This window comes from Gorilla gorilla, chromosome 2 (assembly GCF_029281585.2).
Source record: "Gorilla gorilla gorilla isolate KB3781 chromosome 2, NHGRI_mGorGor1-v2.1_pri, whole genome shotgun sequence".
In the NCBI taxonomy this organism is placed as follows: domain Eukaryota; kingdom Metazoa; phylum Chordata; class Mammalia; order Primates; family Hominidae; genus Gorilla; species Gorilla gorilla.
In genome coordinates, this window is record NC_086017.1 from 208,644,479 (window position 1) to 208,660,521 (window position 16,043).

Sequence of the window (16,043 nt, forward strand, 5' to 3'; positions counted from 1 at the left end):
AAAGTACACATAAATAATGTAGAACCACATCCAATCATTGGCACCACGTCCTTCATAGGGAATAAAAAGTTTGGTGTCCACCAAAGCCACAAGGCAATTAAGATTCTAACAGTTTATACATAATTGTAACGTGGAGTTGAGCAGTTGATTTGACGTCTCTTATTGCACATGTTGGAAACAAGTTTTTCCTTGAATGTCTCATTTGTGCATTCATAGATTTAAGAGCATGTAGCACAAGAACGATGAGGCTATTAAACAGAAATAGCTTCTTTTGTCATTTCTCTGTCATAGGCATTCATGTTTTGAAGGAAACGGGCTTACCTACCAGTGACACTAAGAATTATTATTTTTTGGAGGGGGAAGGGAAAAATATAAATAATAGATTTTTTTGTTCTGATTTTTATGAGTTTATACACATCTTAAGATGCTGTATTATTCATTATTTTGAAGTATATTGACAAGAACAGTGTGTTTTTGGCATGCCCTTATTTTAAGCATGTGATGCCAGGTAATTAAGGTGAAGCAGCCAGGTGTGGTGGCTCACATCTGTAACCCCAGCACTTTGGTAGGCTGAGGCAGGAGGATCGCTTGAGGCCAGGAGTTCAAAATCAGCCTAGGCAAACATGGCGAAGCCCCATCTCAAAAAAAAAAAAAAAATTAGCTGGGAGCAGTGGTGTGCAACTGTAGTCTCAGCTACTTGGGAGGCTGAGGCAGGAGAATCACTTGAACCCAGGAGTTTGAGGCTGCAATGATTAGCTACGATCATACCATTGCATTCCAACCTGGGTGATAGAGTGAGACCTTTTCTTTAAATTAAAAAAAAAAAAGTGAAGTAGATTAAAGTGACTTTTAGCTCAAATTCTATGACTTGAGAAGACTTATTTTGATAAAGATCTTTATAAAAACAAGGTTAAACTTTCATTTTTACCTTTTCATATAATTAATTCAGGATTAATAAGTTCACAGTTCATTAGCCAAGCAGACTGTCTTGATTTCAATCTTAAAGTTTGAAGGCTCTGAGGAACTAGATAAAAGAGAACTCTAAGTAGAAGTTAAAAATTCAATGGACAGAAAAAGTATTATGGAGAAATCTGGGCTTATAACTATTTTATAAACTGTCAAGTAGCATTATTTGAATAAAAATCTTTGTTCAAATCCAAATTTTAGAAAGGAGATAGACGAGAAAGTGTTTTAGCAAAAAAAATTATGGTAATCTAATTTAGGGAAAAACTAAATCTTTTCGTTCATAAGAATCAATGGTTTTGAATTTAGCAATAATTTTTATATCTGATACAACTTATGTGTTTTTTATAAAAGTTTATTCATCCCTCTTACTGCATCTATAGTGGTCAGAGTCAGTTTCACAGCAAACAACCAAAAGAAACATGAAGTTTAAAATGTCTGATTCTTATTATCTTTGCAGTTAGCCAAAATGAGATATCATAAAGATATCATAATATAGGACAGAGAGAAATGCTTGTTAGTTAAGAAAAGTATTAGTTGTATCACATTTAATATCCTCCAGGTGAAGAACTTATTAAAAGTGAAAAAAATAGCACAAGCAACCAAGACAAAAATGTGTAGGGAAAACACAAAACTGAAGACTTGCTACCTCCAGTTTCTCTGTATTTTCAATCAGAAGTACTACATTTAATACTTACTGTCATTAATGCTATATCGCAAGAGAGACAGTGTAAGAATTGATAAAATATCATAAATTCATGATACATATATTAAATATCTAAATACATAATTTCCACATGTATTTCAAGATAGCCAAATGAATGTTAGACATGTTAATGAGAAACTAAAATGTTGTAAGTCTGTAGTAAAAATAAAGTCCATAATCACTATGTAAGGAAAGGAGGAGAAGTAGGAAATGGTACTATAGAAAGAAATGCAGTTCTGATCAATGGCAAGCGTATTTTCACCCCACTCAGTATCATGCATAGTTTTGGTGCTGTGTTAGAACACAGTGACTCTGTATAAAGTTGGTTACAGTCAACAAACAAGACTAAGATTTAAACACGTCGTTAATTCAGTTAACTTCTTACAGTATGAAAGGAAAGTTACAACATGCAACCTCTTTTTCAATTTACTGATGGTATATTGTACTAAATCATTTTTAAAGATATACATAAAACAAGCATAAAAAAATTCACATTTTTCAAATCCTGAGCATTTACCTGGGATTTTTCCTCTAATACAAATTTCTATTTTAATATCGCTTCAGATCACACTATATAATTTGGTATTTTTCTGAAAGCTACAAGTAAATTTTAAAGGAATTTATCATTTCTAAAAAACGGAATGTAACACATAATTTTCTCAGATTTAACTTCTTGAACCAAAGATATTTCTCATCTTTTAAATTTTAAAGCTTTAAGTCTGAGTGCTTAGTGATACCAGAGATGTACAGAGTAAATTTATTTGCTGAGTTAACATTCCACATTCATTTCAAATATTATCAAAAGACTTATAAAAATTTTGTTTAGTATTAAAAAAAACCCCAAACATAAAACATTGCTATAAATGGTATTTAACATAACATGTATTCAGTTTGTTCTCCAGGCTTACTGCTAGGATATTCCACTGCAGTGAGTTCAGGATTATTCAGAATGATACCCACCAATACGGGACGAAGCCTGTACCATCTTTCTCATCTATCGACAGCCCAAGTGTTTAGGTGCAAGCAGAAGGACTTAAAGTGAAGGAAAAATAAATACACTTCTAAAATATATGATCAAAGAATTGATATATTTCTTTCCTTTTTTTTTTTTTTTTGAGACAGGGTCTCACTCTGTCACCCAGGCTGGAGAGCAGTGGCATGATCATGGCTCACTACTGCCTGGACCTCCTGGGCTTAAGCAATCCTTTCACTTTAGCCACTGGAGCAGCTGGGACTACAGGTGCAAGCCATCACGCCTGGCTAATTTTTCACTTTTTTTTTTTTTTTTTTTTCAGAGATTGGGTCTTGCTCTGTTGCCCAGGCTGGTACTGAACTCCTGGACTCAAGTGATCCTCCCCAGGATTTTGGAGTGACCCTGGACTCCAAAAGTGCTGGGTTACAGGAGTAAGCCACCTTGCCTAGCCTCGATATATTTCTTTCTTTTTTTTTTTTTTTTTGAGACAGGATCTCCCTCTGTTGCCCCGGCTGGAGTGCAGAGGCACAATCATGGCTCACTGCAGCTTTGACCTCTGGGGCTCAAGCAATTATCTTGCCTCAGTCTCCCAAGTAGCTGAGACTATAGGCGTGTGCCACCAAGCCTGGCTAATGGATTTATTTCTTGATCATCTACAAATTTCTCCTCATGACTAGCACTTTATTTGCGCCAAATAAAATTTCATATTGATTCCAACATTTAAAACATGGATTCTCTTAAGAAATTATAGCAGGAATAATGTGGGGAAAGAACAAAAAAATTTCCAAAAACTCACTTGCAACAACTTGTAAACTTAAGATTATGACTTAGCATTTCTGAAATGCCTGTTTTCTTAGCAGGGTCATTATTAAATTATCTGCCATGATTAACACTAGTAACACAAATTTCTTTTTCTTTTTTGAGACAGAGTCTCGCTCTGTTGCCCAGTCTGGAGCACAGAGGTGCGATCTGGGCTCAATGCAATCTCCGCCTACAGGGTTCAAGTGATTCTTGTGCCTCAGCCTCCCGAGTAGCTGGGATTACAGATGCCCACCACCACTCCTGGCTAATTTTTATATTTTTGGTAGAGACGGGGTTTCGCCATGTTGGCCAGGCCGGTCTCTAACTCCTAACCTCAGGTGATCTGCCTGACTTGGCCTCCCAAAGTGCTGGGATTACAGGCGTGAGCCACCATGCCCGGCCTAGTAACACAAATTTCTAATTGGAAATCGAATGAAGGTCAAATACATTTCATTTATAAAAATAAGCTTGACCAAAAGTATGTTGCTAATAATATATCAAATGATAGTTTTGATAATTTGGGTCTGTGAAATGGGTGCTTTAATTTAACAAATGCTTAAGTATCTACCATTGTAAAGCACCATGGCAAGAACTGATCATGAATAATTCTGAGAGCAAAATCCTTTTCATTTTAACAATGTAGCTCAAACAGGAATTACAAAAATGTAGAGATTTCAAATACTCACCCCTTTATCTCTCGTTTTAGAATTGAATTTCACTGTTTTTAATCGGGCTCGTTCTTTCTTCTCAACTCTGTCAAAGTACAGAATGTTATTTTTTAAGTAAACCAAACATATCTGGGGTCTTACTAGAAATAACCAGAATTGTTATCTTTATAATGGGCATTTTTATACTCTAAAACCTTTAAGAGCCATCTAGGTTTGCATCCCCAAAGTAGAATTGCTGAAAAATGAAATAAAGGGCTCATTTTATTATGAAACAAAACCTGATGCTATGAAGTTATCAACACACAGTATATATGTGTATATTTTTATATGTATATTTAGTTACAAAATTATATGAAAGTATGAGGCACCATTTCTGAGTTTAACAGTTTTCCAAGTTTTGTTTGTTTTTAAGTATTAGCTTAGCATGAAGCACATATGCTAAAAATTAAGCTAGAGAAAGCAAATGTGGCAAAATGTTAAAAATTGGGGAAATTGGGAGGATATGTGGATGTTCACTGTATATTGCCGTTTTTGTACTTACTTTTCTATAGCTCTGAAACTTTTAACAAAAAGGTGGAATATTTAAAAATTAAGCCTAATTCTAATGATATATGTGTGTGCGTGTGTGTGTGTAAATATATAAATAACCCGTTACAGTTGTTAAAGTAAGAGTTTTAAAGTATTTTTGGAAGGATACGTAAGAACTGTCAATCTTTACCCCTATGGAGGTGAAACGGGTGTTGTGAGAGGCAGCCTGTGAAGCCTTCACATCTTTTAAATTCTGAACTTTACCTACTCAAAACAAGCAAGCAAATAAAACTACAATGAAACAAGTTTTTATGTAGATTGTAACACTAATGTAAATCTTGCAAAATGTCATGTAAATTAAGCTTTCATAAATTCTCCAATTTCGACATAGCAATTATGTTAGCATATAACAGAAAAGCCTACCAAAACAAGCCTATGAATAAATGCATTTTATTTTTTCCTTATTATCTATTTAGTTTTACTACGGGTACAGCAGGACCTTAGCATTCATGAATTTAAATTTTAAATTTAAGTCTTGGCGCAGTGGCTCACGCCTGTAATCCCAGTACTTTGGGAGGCCGAGGCGGGTGGATCACAAGGTCAGGAGTTCAAGACCAGTCTGGCCAACATGGTGAAACCCTGTCTCTACTAAAAATATAAAAATTAGCCGGGCGCAGTGGCGGGTGCCTGTAATCCCAGCTACTTGGGAGGCTGAGGCAGGAGAATTGCTTGAATCCAGGAAGTGGAGGTTGCAGTGAGCCAAGATCATGCCACTGCACTCTATCCTGGGTGAAAGAGCAAGACTCCGGTCCCCCACCCCAAACAAAAAAAAAATTAAAACTCATGATTTTTATGATTCAAGAACAATTCTGAGGCTCCATGACCTGAATAATTTATAATCTTGCCTAGGTACTTATCAACAGCACCACAAAACTAGCATTTAGTGGGTGAGCATTTACAACTCAACTTTGTTTTCTAATCATTATTTTGTTTAGTACATAATTCAGCAACTTAAATTGTCTATATTTGTAAATATTATTCCTGAAAGCCAAGAATTGTAGGAATTACAATTCCTATGTTAGTTTAGAAGAGGTCTAAGAAAGAGATAGTTCTATTTAAGAAAAGGTAAGTTTTGAATACATTCAAGAACGAAATGGCATAATTAGTTGTGGTTTCTTACTGTATTTTACGGGAGTTAAGATTATATTCTGCAATGCTACTCATGAATTTGGAAATTGGCAGAGGTCTCAAGATATCTTTCTTACATTATTGCTTGCTTTAAAACACAATCTTATAGAATTTTTGTACAAAATGAAAAAAAAATCTCTCCAGTGAAGCCAACAGTGTTTATTATTGGGTGTAGGCACAGAAAGCCTTTGTAAGGTATGAGACTCCAAGAACCAAGACAATTTTTAGGAGCTCTGACCTTGATATTTAAGATGTAAGGTTTCTACTGACTCAACAAGGCATAGAGGAAGCATTTCCGAATTTAAAGCAGACTATGTTCTATTTCTGGAAAAAAGTTATGCTGATTGCTGCATTGCTAAAAGAGGATTTGTCATCAACTGAAAGATCTAGCCAAATAGTTGGATCATGCTAAATATATGGATACAGCCAACAGCAGTTATAAGCCCGAAAATCATAATTATAAATCTTGATTATAATTTAATAATATTACTTTTCAACTTCTACAAACAGGTAAATAAATAAAGGTCTGGAAATAGTTACGAAATAGGTATAAATTCAACTAATAAGAAAAAGATAAGTTTATTACAGCATAATCGACTTAAAATGAATTAACTAGTTATAATAAACATTTCTTTATTATCTCATTAACTATTTTTGCTGGCTATCTTACTACTACTACTTTAAAAAGCTCTTAAAGAAGAATTCCAGACAATGATTTGGATGAAGCAGATCTCATAAATAAGCTACCTTAGGGGAATTCTGAAATGACATTTTAACACCTTCCCCACAGAAGTAGAGACATTCAACAGCACTTCACAGGCCTCAGAAGGGGTCCTCTAAGCTGGGGCATCCTTTGCAAAGAGGGCCTGTCCTTAACCACTTTTGCTGTGTGGTAAGTATACACCCATGAATCACTAAAATGAATCATTAGGGCTGGCTGCAGTGGCTCACAGCTGTCATCCCAGAGCTGTGGGGGGCTGGGGTGAGAAAATCGCTTGAAGCCAAGAGTTTAAGACTTGCCTGGGCAACATAGCTAGAACCCATCTCCACAAAAAAAACAAAAACAAAAACAAAAAACTTAGCCGGGTGCAGTGACACGCGTCTGGAGTCCCAGCTACTAGCTGAGGTGGGGGGATAGCTTGAGCCCAGGAGTCTGAGGTTCAGTGGGCTATGATCATGTCACTGCACTCCAGCCTGGGCGACAGAGCAAGACCTTGTCTCTTAAAAAACTCAATCTACCTACCTACCTATCTACCTATATATAATCATTAAAAGCAAAGAGAAAAGACCAGTGAACTGCACCAATACATGTAATTTAAGCAAGGAAAAAGAGAAGTGAAGCGTATTACCAGATATTTCCAAAAATTTTGGCATGAAGGAAGAAATTCATGACACCAAAAATACAAAATTTAAGTCTTCTTATTTATCTACACCAACCACAGACACTTTCAGTTTTCTCTTCACTGGTATAGCTAAATGGCACACTGATTTAATATATACTTACTTTGTTTTCAGCAACTAGTAGCTTTAGATCAATTTCTGCTTGGAGGCATCACTTTTTTTTTTTTTTGAGTCAGAGTCTTGCTCTGTTGCCGAGGCTGGAGTGCAGTGGTGCAATTTCGGCTCACTGCAACCTCCACCTCCTGGGTTCAAGCAATTCTCCTGCCTCAGCCTCCCAAGTAGCTGCAATTACAGGCGCCCGCCACCACACCCAGCTAATGTTTGTATTTTTAGTAGAGAAGGGGTTACACCATACTGGCCAGGCTGGTCTCAAACTCCTGACCTCGTGATCCGCCCACCTCGGCCTCCTAAAGTGCTGGGATTACAGGTGTGAGCCACTGCACCTGGCTCATATTTTCTAGTTATGTCATTGGTTACAATTCCATTTGAATAAAATCAAATGGTTGTGAAACACAATATAAAAAACTGAGCATAAAATCATTTTAGTAAAATAAATTTATTTTTTCAGTTCCGGTGATTATTTTTAATTTTTTTTGTGTATATTTTATATATATATCTATAGACATATATATCTATAGATATTTAGACATATAGATATAGATATCAGATATAGATATAGATATTTAGACAGAGTTTTGCTCTGTCTCCCAGGCTGGAGTGCAGTGGTGCAATCTCAGGGCCCTGCAACTTCGGCCTCCTGAGTTCAAGCAATTCTCCTGCCTAAGCCTCCCGAGCAGCTGGGACTACAGGCGTGCGCCTCCATGCCCAGGTAATTTTTGTATTTTTAGTAGAGACAGGGTTTCACCACGTTGGCCAGGCTCGCTTGAACTCCTGACCTCAAGTGATCCACCCGCCTCAGCCTCCCAAAAGTGCTGGGATTACAGGAATGAGCCACCGCGCCCAGCCTAATTGTATATATTTAAGTTGTACAACTTAATGATTTTATATATATATATTATATATATACATACTGTGAAATAATTACTAGTCAACCTAATTAACATATCCATTACCTCACCTGGCTACCTTTTTTTGGGTGGAAGAACACTTAGGACTGACCCCCTTAGCAAATTTCAAGTACAGTACTATTACCTATAGTTGTCATGCTTACATGTTAGAGGTCCAGAACTCACTCATCTTGTATCATGGAAACTTTGTATCTCCTCATTTCCCCATCCTCCTAACCCCTGGTAACCACCATTCTTCTCTGTATGACTTCGACTACTTTAGATTTCACATAAAAATGTGATCATACGATTTTTGTCTTTCTGTGTCTGGCTTTTTTCAATTAGAATAATGCACTCCAGGTCCATCCATGTTGTCACAAATTAAAAGAAATTTAAAAGAACATCAATTATTTATGTTGCCTCACATTCAAGTGGTAAGAAACAGGCATACCTGCGTTTACTGGGAATCACTCCGACCTCATCGCTCTCACCATCTGGTGTAACCTGCCTGGCTTGCCACCATTCATCATCAGAAGCATTAATAACATGGAGGATATCTCCAAATTTGAAGTTCAGTCCCTGACTGGGAAGCCCACTGTCTTTAGTCTTGTCATAATCAAAAAGGGCTCTAGAGTCAGAAGAAAAAAAGTCCATAATCACTTGTTATAATATTAATCAACATATCATAGGGTTCTGAAAGTATATGTAATTTGGGTAATTAAATATATCATAGTAGGCCAAATAATGCCCAGTTCAATTCTGCACTGCATACAAGATAAGACAAAAAAGAAATAGCAAAGTCAACCTGTTATGAAAATACTGTATTGTATTATTTGTTTCTTTCAGTATCACAAGACAAATTTTAAAAACGCTCTTGGATTGTAATCCAATGGTAAGTTATATTGAATTCTAAAACAGACAAATCCAGAGAGTTTGAAATTAATAAACAAAAAGTATTAAGATACATTCTTCTCTTTACTTTGATTAGATACATGTAGGAAAACAAATTCCCTGATAAATTTGATTTATTAGTTGTGGACTGTAAGACTAGATCAACATAGTGACTATTCTGCCCATTAATTATTCCTTCCATTTGTTCACAATACTAGAGTTGATAGAGTTTTCAGAGTCAGTAACAATGATGAACACTAATTACAGATGACTTTAACAGCTGCCAAATATTTTGGAAAAAGTAATAATTTAATACGGTAATTGCAAAGTGTTAAGAATATTTTAAAATTTGATAAAAAGAAAATATTGTGTGCTACCACTTGATTAATTAATGTACAATATTAAAATAAATCAAATTCTTAAGTCCAAATAAGCTCTCTCAAGAGTGTAAGAAAGGATCACAGCAATTACATTTATAATATAATTTATTCATTCTTTTGTTCTAATTTGGCAACTGCAAATTAGGATGAAAATCATAATCTTTTTCACACTACCCAACATTTAAGAACCTAGCTCTTCAAGTAAAACTCAAGAGGGGTGGAATTACTTGATGGCTAAATAAATAAACTAGTAGTTAATGGTTTTTCAAATGAGTTCTTTCAAGTCTTTTCGTGGGGCTAAAGGTGTTAGGGAAGCAGGGGGGATGGTTAAGTAGGAAGGCTCACTTAAACATACATTCAAACATAGAGAAGATGAGGGCACAAATAAGCATAATATAAAATAGAAAATAAAGTACCTTAAGAGGTAGTACAAATGTCAAGACATTCAGAAAAGGAAAATACTAACTTCTTACATTATTATAAAAATTCATCTTTTGAATCACAAAATGTAACTGTATTATTCAACAACAAAGGAAATCACCCACAATCTCTACTTATGTTAGCATTTTAACATTCTCTTTTAATACATTTGATTCATAAAAAAAGAAACCCATGGAATACATGTGAGTTATTAATCGTAAGAGTGCAATGAACATCTGTTCACCTACTACCCAACCCAAGACTACACACAAAACCTTTATCAGTAATTCACATTCACCTGCGTATATTCCCTCTGATCCTGATTCCCTTGGATCAAGAGTTAACCACTATTAGAATGTAACTATCATTCTTAATGTTTATTTCTTTGACTCATTCTTTTTTGGTTGGTTTGGTTTTATCATATAATATGTGAGTGACTAAAAGATATAATGTATGTTTTTGCTTGTTTCAGAGCTTTATAAAGAGGTATTCTGTAGGTAGTTTTTGGTAGCCTTTTTTTTTTTTGGCTTTTGAAATTAGAAATACATTGACTAAAAAAACCCCACAAGACTCAGGTGTGATGGTGGTGGTGTGTGCCTGTAGTCCCAGCTACTTGGGACGTTAAGGTGTGAGGATCCCTTGAGCCCAGGAGTCCAAGACAAGCTTAGCCAACAGGGCAAGACCCCATCTCAAAAAGAACCACGAGGCTTCTGATTAACTATAGCACACTGTGTCTATTTCTTCTCCATCCTGACTCATTAAAACGACAATAAAATAAGAAAAATACAAAAGAGAGAAGACAACAGGGGAAGAGAGATTTTAACACATTTTTGGATGATGCTAATTAAATTTAGCAGAATGAAAGAAGCTATAAATGGAGTGGCAGCAGAGAGGGTTATAGAAACAAGTTTTATTCCATAAGAATCCTGGAGACGGTCATAAATTAGAAGTGTACAGTAGTGCCAAGGTAGGCAGGGATAAGTTACTGAACTAAAAACAGAAGGTAGAAACACTGTATGTGGCACTTAGACCACCTCCACCAAAGTTCCTTTTCCCAGTCCCCAAACCCACAGAAGACCAGTGGTTTAGTCTCCAGAGAAACTGAATTTGAGGAGCTGTATACTCTGAAACTTGGTGGAGAAGGGGAAGGTGGTTGGACTGAAATGGATGAAAATAAAATTCTAGCAACTTGGTTTATACTACTGGCAGGAGACAAGGATTCTTCTCTAAGGATATTTAATTATACCAAAGAACAGAATGACGTGGGACAGGAGAGAAAATTTAAGAGCCAATTTATCCCCCCCTTTACCCCACTGTCTTCTAGTTAAATCCATTATCTTCATTTCTCTATTCATAAGAGTGGAAAACAATGAAAGGAACACTGGATATTTAAAGAATGCCTTATATAAAACACTAAAGAAAAAACCCCCAAGAAAATAGGATAGCTAGAAAAAAGGAATACAGAGAAAGCAAAGAATACAAAAAAGCAGAAGAAAATCTCAGAGACACACCAGATCATGTCCACAAAAGAAATGGAAGATGAGGGAGCTCCTGCAAAATAAAACAGGATATCATTCCCTCCCCCACATTCCAAATTCTCTACTGGAGAGAAGGCAAAACAAAGTCATTTCAGACATGCTAAGACTCAAAAGGTACCTCCCACACACCTTTTCACAGGAATTTACTGGAGGATGTGCTCTAGGAAGATTAATTGAGAAAGAAGAAAATGTGGCATCTAGGAAACATGTGACATAGTAGACAGCCAAAGGAAATAGAATAGTGGCAAAGGGAAGACCCAGCTGAGAGCTATACAGCACGTTTACAGAGGAACTAGTCTAGACTGGAGCATAAAGATGGAAAAAACCTGAACTATCAGACCTTATGTGTGACCATATGTTTTCATCATGTGAAAAACTCTACAGTGGTTACTGGAAGATACAGAAAGATATTTAGTAGTAAGAATATGAAAAATTAATCAAATAAAATGCAAGACAATTATTAAGTCCAGGAAAAACGAAGGGCTGCAGAAGAAAGGAGGCAGCTCATAGGGTACCACTCGACTGAGTCATGACAGCTATTGCATAATCACATGACTGTACATGCTATTACTTTTATTAACAGAGATAGGCTATGTTTGGGTGATGGTGATGAGACTGAATGAGTGGTTTGGTACTACACAGAAAAGTTCTCATCTACCATGGTTGTAAGACTAATGCACAAAACTGGTAAAGTAGAAGACAGCAGTATATGCATGTTATTTAGAAATATAGAGGCGAAGGCTTCATATTTAGAAATAAGGAGGTGAAGGAAGTCTGCTAGGAAAATGGAGGATGCTTGTTTCTGGAGAATGAAACTAGGGGCTGGTGCCGGTGACAGTTATTTTTCATTATAAGTCTTTAGATAATATATGGTTTTAAAAAATAGAAGCTGGGCACAGTGGCTCATGCCTGTAATGCCAGCACTTTGGAGGCCAAGGTGGGTGAAGGCCCATGAAGTCAGGAGATCGAGACCAGCCTGGCAAACATGGTGAAACCCCATCTCTACTAAAAACACAAAAATTAGCCAGGCATGGTGGCATGTGCCTACAGTCCCAGCTACTTGGGGGGCTGAGGCGGAAGGATCCCTTGAACCCGGGAGGTTGAGGCTACAGTGAGCTGAGATCGTGCCACTGCACTTCAGCCTGGGTGACAAAGTGAGACCCTGTCTTTAAAAAAAAAAAAAAAAAAAAGAGAAAGAAAATAGAGTATTACTTCTCTAAAAATAACAAGTGAAGATTCACTAAATGTACCGAAAATAAATATAACCTATTATGTTCTGATTTTTATGCCTTTGTAAATATTTAATCAAGTACAAATAAAAGGCAACACCTATTAATTATACTAAAATTAGGAAATGTAGATAAGCAAAAAAAAGAAAATGTAAAAAAGAGAGTAGAAAAATCCATGTTCTTCCTTCTTCGATGTATTTGTATATATAAAATACTTTTAATGACTTTGGAACACAAGAGTTTAATGAGTACTGCTAGAACTGGCGAAGGGAAAAAAAAAATCTGATGCATTTAAGATTCCCACATCACTGGTAGGGTTATAAATACCAAAGTACAGCAAAAGACAAAAGGAACAGAAAGAAGAAAGTGAGAAAGGTTTGCTTTCATGATGTATCAGAGTAAGATTATGTGAAGACAGTAAGTCATATCATATGTAAACAAGTACAGAGTACCTGTTTGTGTGTATAGATACACGTGTATAGGATACATGTTTATATATGTAACATATCTCTCTCATCATAAGGATAAATGAAACGTATTAGGAACAGGCCCCCCAACAGAATCAGGAGGACTGAGATGATAATTTATAAAGAATGGTTCAGATTACTTACAGTGCTAATGTTACAGTAACAGTATAATAAAGTTATCAGTTAAAGTTCTACTAAAAGTATACAGAATACAAATACATTCGGATTTCTGTTTTAAGTCTTATAAGCCAATGAAATGAAAAAAAAAGAAACACCCCAGTTTACATACTAATATCACCTATTTATTAGACCTATGTTGCCACTTAATCTTTATATATTATAGGAAAATAACATATTTGCCTTCTCCCAAGTGTTTAAAAAATGCACGTAGAAATTTTCCAAATATGCATTATTTACTGAGGCTATTCACATTTTAAATTATTATTTACATATGCCTCCTTTGCTACTATGGAAATTGCCAGGTAATTAAATGTTACTTGAATGGAAAATATATTAGAAAAGGACAGAGGTTAAATCTAAGTGTTAGACATGATATCATCAAGCTTGTAGTCACTACTAACACATCAATCTGAAAACAATTTCTGGTCCACAGAAATTTCTTCATCATATCATCATTATTCAAGGATTACATAACTTTCATTAATAAAATTATTAATACAATAATATTCCAATTCTTGAAAGACACACTGTCAGAGAGAATCAATAATAAAAAACAACACTGATTGGCAATATATTTTCTTACAGTAAAACTAAGTAAGTTATAGTGAAAAATACAAAATAATTTACATGCATAACTAATTAAGATTTGCCATAATTAGAAGTAAAAAAATTTACCTGACATAGAGGGATCGCTTCTGGCTAGTTCGAAGAGAACCTGACCCTGAACTAATACTACTATTCATCATCTGCTCCCGTAAATCATGTATTTTAGCTTCAAAACGACTGTATTCTGATGGAAGAAAAAGAGAAATAAATTGATATACTTTCAAAAAATAAGTTATTTGAAGATAATGTATTAAATATGTAAACTGTCCTATAATTGATTAAATGTGGTTAGAACCTTAAAATAGTAATATGCGAAACATTTTGCCCAACACATAAATTTCAAAAAAAATTATTAATAACCTAAATGTACCATAAATTAGAATTGGCTGAGTTAGAATTTTTCTACATGCTCTTTTAAAGTTTATACCACATTTAGTCAATTAAATGACAATTTCCATGCATCAGACAGCAGTAATCTTATATTACTGTTGAATTTAAGTGTAAATTTTAAAAATCAGGATTTATTCTAATTTTTATATTAAGGAAGAAACCTGTAATAATAATTAATACACTAGATGCTTTGACTTTTGACTTTTTCCCCTTGAGACAATCAGTTCATTTTACATACTTCAATATGGAACTTGTGCAGGGTCAACATTAAAGGGAAAAATATGCCTTAAACAAGTGATAAACAAAATTTATTTTAACTGATTTTATAATTTATAAATTATCAAAATTCAAGACAGAAGCAATCTGAAGTAATATTCGTGAATATTTTTATTTAAAATATTTTTTATACAAAAATATGATTTTGAAAATGGACAATTTAAAGCTACATATTAAAAACTACTAAATCTATTAATAACAAAAGTTTAAGCACCTTTTCAAAAATATTGCAGTTACATGGTTATAAACACGTATCTTTTTTTCCCCTCTATTTATAACAAATTGCAGACAACTAGGTCATTTCAAATCTGAGTTTCTTATAAAGCCGGTCTTACAGCAAATAACTTCTCTGGGATTTTGTATAGGTTAAGATGACAGAGTAAGAGTAAGCATGGTTATTGTTGAGTTACTCTTTCTTTCACCATAATCATCAACTTTGTTTTACGGATAATAAGCTCAACTGAAGCAACAATTCATCAAAAAGCTTAGAAACATTTAAAATTCCACATTAATAATAAAATATTTTACTATCCTTTCAAAATCATAACAAAACACTTAAAATAAAAACATAAATAGCCTTAATAGTAGAATGTATCCATCATAATTAAATAAATATCAATCCATGGCAAGTTGTCTTTGGTACGTGTAGAAACAGCTAAACCATAGACTGATGAATGGAGATAATAAAAATATATCATGAGTTTATAGCGGTTTTTCTAATGAAAAATTAGGACCACTGGGTTTTTACTTAATCTCTTCTATTTTAGCGTTGTATCTGCTTTCTTGGATATGAGTAATTCTGGTTCTCAAGATAGTGGAGATAGCAGAATAAAGTACCGGCATAATGACTTACTTGTTTTATCCAATATTACAACAGTGGATCACACCACCAACACTACCACCATGATATGATTACCGTAAACAGTTAACTATTTCCTGTAGCTTTTAATCCTTAGGCTATAGCTAGAGATGTGTGGTTGAATTATTGTTTTCTTTTTTTATTTTTAGAGACAGGGTCCTGCTCCGTTGCCCAGGCTGGACTACAGTGGCACAATCATAGTTCACTGCAGGCTTGAGCTCCTGGGCTCAAGCAATCCTGCCTCAGCCTTCTGAGCAGGTGAGACCATAGTGTGCACTAACATGCTTGGCTAATTTTTAAAAAATTATTTTTGGTAGAGATGGCATCTTGCTGTGTTGTCCAGGCTGTTCTTGAACTCCTGGCCTCAAGCAATCCTCTCGCTTTGGCCTCTCACAGCTCTGGGATCACAAGTGTGAGCCACTGTACCTGGCCAATTACCATTTTAAAATCACTTGGAATAGTTCCTTCCTGAGTATTACTGTTGCCAAGTGGATACACATTTAGATTCATTTGTACTTTATTTTCAACTTCAATTTGCCTTTAAAATTTTTCATTGATTTTATAAGTAGGTA

General features: G+C 35.0%; 1 protein-coding gene across 47 annotated transcripts in view; it reads right to left on the reverse strand.

Moving 5' to 3' along the window:
• DLG1 (discs large MAGUK scaffold protein 1) overlaps nucleotides 1-16,043 on the reverse strand; it is a 261,908-nt gene that overhangs the window by 34,126 nt on the left and 211,739 nt on the right. For all 47 annotated transcript variants that reach the window (XM_055382768.2, XM_055382758.2, XM_031009663.3 and 44 more), the window contains 3 exons: nucleotides 14,016-14,130; nucleotides 8,687-8,863; nucleotides 4,130-4,196 (listed from right to left, as the gene is read on the reverse strand). In XM_055382768.2, the coding sequence (XP_055238743.1) occupies nucleotides 4,130-4,196; nucleotides 8,687-8,863; nucleotides 14,016-14,130 (359 nt within the window). The remainder of the gene's footprint in view (nucleotides 1-4,129; nucleotides 4,197-8,686; nucleotides 8,864-14,015; nucleotides 14,131-16,043) is intronic.